Source organism: Ananas comosus, linkage group 6, assembly GCF_001540865.1.
Source record: "Ananas comosus cultivar F153 linkage group 6, ASM154086v1, whole genome shotgun sequence".
In the NCBI taxonomy this organism is placed as follows: Eukaryota; Viridiplantae; Streptophyta; class Magnoliopsida; order Poales; family Bromeliaceae; genus Ananas; species Ananas comosus.
Window position 1 is genome coordinate 2,320,495 of NC_033626.1, and position 7,040 is coordinate 2,327,534.

General features: G+C 41.5%; 1 protein-coding gene across 2 annotated transcripts; it reads left to right on the forward strand.

The window, feature by feature from the left end:
- LOC109711573 lies at positions 1,881–6,314 on the forward strand. Of its 2 annotated transcripts, XM_020234710.1 has the most exons (7): positions 1,881–3,664; positions 3,780–3,859; positions 3,947–4,555; positions 4,674–4,759; positions 4,844–4,940; positions 5,014–5,446; positions 5,531–6,314. In XM_020234710.1, the coding sequence occupies exons 1-3, from the start codon at positions 2,794–2,796 to the stop codon at positions 4,448–4,450; spliced, it is 1,455 nt and encodes a 484-aa protein (XP_020090299.1). In that variant the 5' UTR covers positions 1,881–2,793; the 3' UTR covers positions 4,451–4,555; positions 4,674–4,759; positions 4,844–4,940; positions 5,014–5,446; positions 5,531–6,314. The 2 variants fall into 2 exon arrangements, with proteins under 2 accessions (XP_020090299.1, XP_020090298.1); XM_020234709.1 differs by having other exon boundaries at positions 3,947–4,759.

Consider the following 7,040-nt stretch of genomic DNA (forward strand, 5'->3'; position numbering starts at 1 on the left):
AGAATTCCAATTAGGAGTTCCATCAATGCAGTTTTGCATTTCCATTGGCTCAAACAACCATAGAGCTCCTGATCATGATTTGTCTATAACAATTAATCGAACTTCAGTCAAGATTCAATCAGAATTACCTCAATTTATTTCTCAGTTAGCCTGGTTTCAGCTTCAATAGCAGGAAATTCCTGCTTGTCTTCAATTCGGCCAAGCATCCAGCAGCCACCAATTCTCCAAGGTTCAGTCCTGGCAGCCAAGGGTCATCATCATCTCTTCTTTAAGATAAGTACTTAATTTACAATCAACTACTAATCCATCTTACCCAATTTCAAAGCTCTATCAGGCCCCTCTTCAATTCGAAACACTTAGGAAAGTCCATCTGGTTTTCTTCAAGCTGAAGTTCCAGAACCACCAAGCAGCAGCCACTCTTTGGCTTTCTCCTTTAAACCCTCTACAATTCCAGCATAGAAGCAATTCTCAACTTCTTTATACCACAATTAGACTCACTCTTGTTCAGGAATTAGACTTCATCTCTACCTAAATTCGAAGATCCCCTTAAGTGTGCTCAACTCAATTCTCTTTCAGCTCTAAATCTGAAATTTCAGCAACATAACTCTTAACTTGATCCATTTTAAAGCAATTGATTGGACTATAATCCAATATAGAATGAACTTACTCTCACTTGATGCTAAATTAACTTGTTCACTGCATCAACTGGTCCTCTCCTTCCTTTCGGCAGCAACAACAACAAGACTTCAGCTCCAATAGCTCACAACTTTAAGTCTGCTACTACTAGTAGCACAAAAAAAATCCATGTAAGTATTATTTCTAAGGCTATTAGCCTGATTCTAATCAATTACTGGAACAAATTACCTTAAGTAGATGTTGTTCCAGGTTGCTCAACAACTCCAACATCAGAAATTTCTGCTTGTATCAGGTTTCTTCTCAGCTTACAACCCTCCAAGCTGTCAGCTCAATTCCCCTCAACCCTTCTTTAGTCTAAAGGGAGAAAGAGAAGAAAATAGATGATAAGGAGAGAAGAGAAATGGAATCTCTGTCTTTGGGCAGGTGTATTCCACTAAGGGTGAAGGGATAAGTCCAGAAAATGCAGCTTAGCCCCTGAAAATTGCAAAAGTGCATTGCAACCTGCAGATTTACATTTCAGTCCCTGCAGTTTCGCAATTCAGTCCCTGCTGGCAGCAGCAGCAGCAGATGATCTAATCCCTTGTTTCTCATATTTAATTCACTTCGATTTCATTCGAACACGTCCAAACTCATCCAAAGAAGCTTTCCAAGCTATCAAATTAATTTGAGAGCAATTAATTTCCAATTTGGCATCAATTTGATCATTTTTGACCACATTGACTAAAATTTCAGCAATCAAGTAATCATGGCAATTGAAGGTCTTTTGCTACTTCGAATCCATTCTTATCCATTCTCACATTTCCAAAATGTGCCAAGGACTAATCTAAAGCTTCTAATTAAGCTTAAGATTGCTTAATTTCCATTTTTGCATTATTGTGATCACTTTAGTCACAATTAGCTCGAGAGAGATTTTCAATACATTACAATCTCCCCTCCTTAAATAGTTTCGTCCTCGAAACTTAAATTCATACCTCAAGTTTCCTGGATGAATAGATGGGGATAGGCTTCACGCATGGCATCTTCCAATTCCCAAGTGGCCTCTCGTCCCGAGTGATTACTCTATTGCACTTTCACATAGGGAATAGTGCGATTTCGCAATTCTCGCACATCACGATCAAGAATACTTACTGGATATTCTTCATAAGTCATATCCTCCTGTAGATCCACAGGCTCGTATTCCATAACATGCCCCGAATGATGCATATATTTTCGGAGATTCGAAACATGAAANCACTCGAATTCACAACATACTCTTGTATCCAATTGTTATCTGTAGGAAATTGCTCCGGATGGTCAATGAAATCAAGCTCTTCGTCAGGATTGTCTACATATTCGTTGTTTACATGCGGGTCATCATTCAAACTGTAAATGGCATTCGCGAGGCAATTTAATCCACCATCGTGATCATCTTCAATGTCGGCAGCTAGATCATTCCAATCGTCGTCCTCATGAATGGGTTCATCATCCTGATTATCGTCATTGCGAATGGGTGAATCATCCTGATTACCATCATTATGAATGGGGGCATCGTCCTGATTACCGTCGTTATCATCTCCTTTCTCGACTAAATTATCAAGAACTTCATTCCAATTTGCATAGGATGTAGATAGCCTGCAATAGATCCCGAATGTTTACTAGAAGACGTTCAAATTTCACTTACTATTAATTAAAAAATAATCAACATTTTCTTTACCCCTAATCTTAATTTTTATTAGGTGTATGAAATATCGTGGGTTCGTCACGTGAAGTCTCGGGCTGCGCACGTGACGTCGAGTGTTGCGCACGTGACGTCGAGGGTTGGAGATAGCGCACGTGAACTCACGTGTTTTCTGGTCATTTGCTCCTTCTATTTAGAGATTTACACATTGTCGGCCTGTGGTGAGCATTGATGCCACTCACTTGTATAGCAAATACGAAGGCCATGCATTAATAGCGACGGTTGTGGATGCGAATGATAGCATTTTTTCCTTGGCTTTTGCAATTTGCGAAGGCGAAAATGGTAGAAGTTGGCGTTGGTTTTTACATAACTTGGGGCATTATGTTATACGCAATCGACCGGTTTGTTTTATATCCGATAAATTTAGTGGCTTAAAGGAAATAGTGGCTGAGTTATATCCCACTCGACAAGGGCATGTACACCGGTGGTGTCTTCGACACATGAAAGCAAATATGGCTAAGCGGTTTAAAAATGATTCATTATTAGACAAATTCTATTGTATCGGCAGTGCTCTAACATCGGTACAATATTATAAACTGAAAGATGAGTTACTCGCGCTAGATCAAGATGCTTGGAAGTGGGTCGATGAGCTCGAAGTATACAAAGAGTATTGGGCGTGGGCATTTGATGGAGGCCGACGCTTCGGGTTGATGACCACAAATATGTCCAAGAGTTTAAATAGGGTATTTAAGGGAATTCGTGCTATCCCAGTAACGGTATTTGTCGCGGAAACTTTTTATAAACTTAATAGTTGTTTTATAAAGCGTCGTGAAAATGGTAAAAGTATGACGGCCACGTTAGCACCTAAAATACAAAGTCGGATTACGATGAATATGGTGACGGCGCGGGGACACCTTGTATATCGATTTGGCCCTAATGAGTTTGAAGTCCAAACAGGACACTCTGATTACAATGTTACCCTTAATGGAACACAAGCGGATTGTGATTGCGGCGAATTCAAGCTAACGGGCATACCTTGCTCGCATATTTTAACAGTTTGCAGTAATTCACAACTAAGAATAGATTATCATAGCCTTTGTTTCCATTGGTATACTGTAGAGTGTTATTGTCAGACATACGCACCGCTTTTCCATCCAGTTTCAGACAGACGCTACTGGCCACGACCCCAGGGCCCACCAATTGTACCGCCTCCCGTGAGAAGGAAGAAAGGTCGACCACGATCAACACGTATTCGTAATATAATGGACGAAACAAGTGGGCGACGAACAAAATATAGCATTTGTAAGCAGGGAGGTCATTATAGAAACACCTGTCCACAGAATACAGAGATAGCACAACAAGGACGTCGACGTAGGACTTGATACCTAACTTAATAGTATTTATGAAACTTTCAATCTTTCAATATTCAATGCGCTTTTTGATAATATGTTATTAATTACAAATTATTTAAAATTGCATATGGCAGATCTAGAGGAGACGGGACCAGTTGATAAGTCCGTCCTGACAGAGCAGCATCTCCATAGGTCTTCATTTATCAAGACTGAGGTGAGAGCCAAAATTATTATTTTAAATGTTTTCTTTAGTATTTGTTTGAATATAAATGTTGTTCTAACTAATTTTTTATCACTGTAGGAATATCGCGGGGTACAGTTCATAGAGCATGGCCGCAAATTAAACCAGTGGGTGCTTGATCATCCAGCAGTGCTAGATTTGCTACGACAGTCTGAATTTTATTATATTTCTCGACTTAGACGTCTACAGCTGGATCAAGCATTATTAGGAGCTTTGATCGAGCGATGGAGACGGGAGACCCAGACATTTCACTTCCGCCACGGTGAGATGACGATTACACTTCAGGATGTGGCGGTTATTTCTGGCCTTCGTGTCGATGGAGCGCCGGTCACTGGGACTACAGTGTATCCGTGGTCAGATATTTGTCAGGCGCTTTTAGGGGTTGTGCCGGATGACATCCGAGCTGGGCAGATTAGATTTGATTTGATATACCAGCAGTTTCATCATCTACATTTGGATGCTCCGGCTGGATTAGTTGCAGCCACTGCACGTGCATATATATTATATCAGATTGGCTGTAGTCTATTTCCAGACCCCACCGGATATAGGGTTCATCTTAAGTGACTGCCACTTATAGCGAATTTTGATGCATGCGGCGCTTTAGCCTGGGGTGCAGCAGCACTGGCCTATCTATATCAAGCTTTGGGATCGGCTGCATTAAAAGGAAAGGTCGAATGCTGTTGCTTCGCGACATTAGTACAGATATTATGAGTAATATATAATAATTGTTATATAAAGCTTCTCCTATTTAAGTTCAACAGTTTAATTTATTGTCATTTATTTATAGATTTGAGCGTGGGACCATTTTCATGTCGGCCGACCTACTAGCGTTGGAGCTGTTGCCGACATGGCTGATTGCCCTATGGGTTGCCGGTATGACATATAAATTTGATACCGAATATATTTCTATACATATATATACATTTGCAACTAACAAATATACTTTTCAAATATAAGGTCGACGAACGCCGGTGGGTTACGTTTTGCAGCAAACGTTAGAACAACAGATATTGAGTGCTACAGAGATGAGTTAGACCAACAGAGAAAGACTCAGGTACATATTAATGCAACCATTTTTTGACTATTTCAACTGATATTTCAGCTGACTATTATTGGCTTTTTCACAGATTGACATGGCGGCCGTACACAGATGCTATTATAGATGCGCTATCGACATTCTGTGTACAGGGCAGTGAGGTATGGCGATCTCGGACGACACTGATTTGTTTTCATATCGTTGAGCTTCACGTGCCGGATCGAGTCCTACGGCAGTTTGGTCTCCTCCAGCATATACCCATTCCGGTGGAGACCATCCGGCGCTACACTTCTCAGGGGCGGCCAGATGAGGATTAGGCCCACTTTCATGCTGCACATATCGAGAGATGGGGAGATAGATTATAGACCATTATTGACCAGCATCCGATTGTCGGTGATGACCCGATACAGGCGACCTTGATTTATATGGAGTGGTACTGGCAGATCACGAGAAGATGGATTTTTCGTCCAGTACAGCGTCCATCATTGACTTACCAGCCTCGTGGCCAGACCGAGAGAGCTTTGGTACGATCACTCAGCCCATTTATTATTTTTTTAATCTTTTGTATAATATAGATTGCCAAAGGTGAATTATTATCTATAATGCAGGTGGATGCTATTCGACAAACACAGTATAACATCAGAAGTCTAGTTCATGATCGACCTTCTTACAATGCAGTGATGGAGGCATTGACAGACATGGATATCGATCTTGATAGTGTACTGGAGTACATTCCTACTATACCTGTCGCCACTGATATCAAAGGTCGAGATTTTGGACATGCATCGACATCGGGTCATCACCACCGTCAGACACCGACATCTGCTGGATCTCCATCTCCTAGTGATGTTGCTGATATGCCCGCCGCCCCTGAGAGATTTCCTTTAAGGCCATTGGACTTGTACTTGCTTTTGCCGCCGCCAGTCTCTAGAGAGCACTTTACATTCGTCTATTCTCGATGTCATGCCGCGTCTTCATCACAGGCCCGCTCAACATCTAGACCAGCCACTATCGAGGAGACTCAGGCGATACCGGAGCATCGCGAGGGCATTATGATTGTGGATCTCGATGAGATGGCCGATATCGAGGCAATTGATGACGTACCTATTGCTGATTTCGTTGTAGAGGGTGGCCGTAGACGTGAACGTGGCCGTGCACGAGGACGTGGCCAAGGACGTCGAGGGAGAGGAAGATTGAGAGACCGATTGTATATCTTTGATTTAGATAACTTAGACTTTGTATAATATTATATAATACTTAATTTAGTGCATATTTGTATATTCTCGAAATTTTTTTTGATATTTTTATTCTGTTGATTGTATCTTATTATTCCACTCGATCTGTTGTGTTTCTTGTTGGAATATTTGTTATCGTGAAAAAACTTGTGTTAAACTTGTTGAAATTTTTTTAAAAATCAAGCTTAAATCAGCATCTGGTGCTGTTTGCACTAATGGCGGTGAATTGTTCACCGCCTTTAGTGCAAATCCACGAACCCGGAGAAAAAAATGACTAAGTCCTGGACTGGGTGGTGTTTGCACTAAAGACGGTGAACCACTGAACCACTCACCGTTTTTAGATAAGACGGTGAACGATTCACCGTCTTATCTATGCCACAAACCCGGGCTGTTGGGCGGGGGATTTGCTGAGAAGGCGGTGAATGTTTTACGCCTAGATAAGGCGATAAACGATTAACCGCCTTTGTTAAGGCGGTAAACGAGTCACCGTCTTCTCGAGGCACCTTAAGCTACACGGGGAATTGCTGAGAAGACGGTGATACGCGGGGAATTGCTGAGAAGGCAATGAATGGTCCCCGCCTAGAGAAGACGGTGAACCATTCACCGCATTCAAGATGCGTCCCCAAAGATAGTGAACGAATCACCATCTTTGTGAGAAACGCTGGCCTGGCGGCTGAGGTGGCAAGAGGAGGGTTAGTTTTACAAATAAAAGTTTCACAGGATTATTTTGGCAATTACGAAATTTCACAGGATTATTTTCGAAAAAAGTCCGATGATGGGTAATTTATGTTGCAGGAAGAGAGATCATAAATACATAAGATGAAGGTTAGCTACTGTTACCAATTGCTCGTTTTACTATTTTGTCGAGTATACATAGATGTAT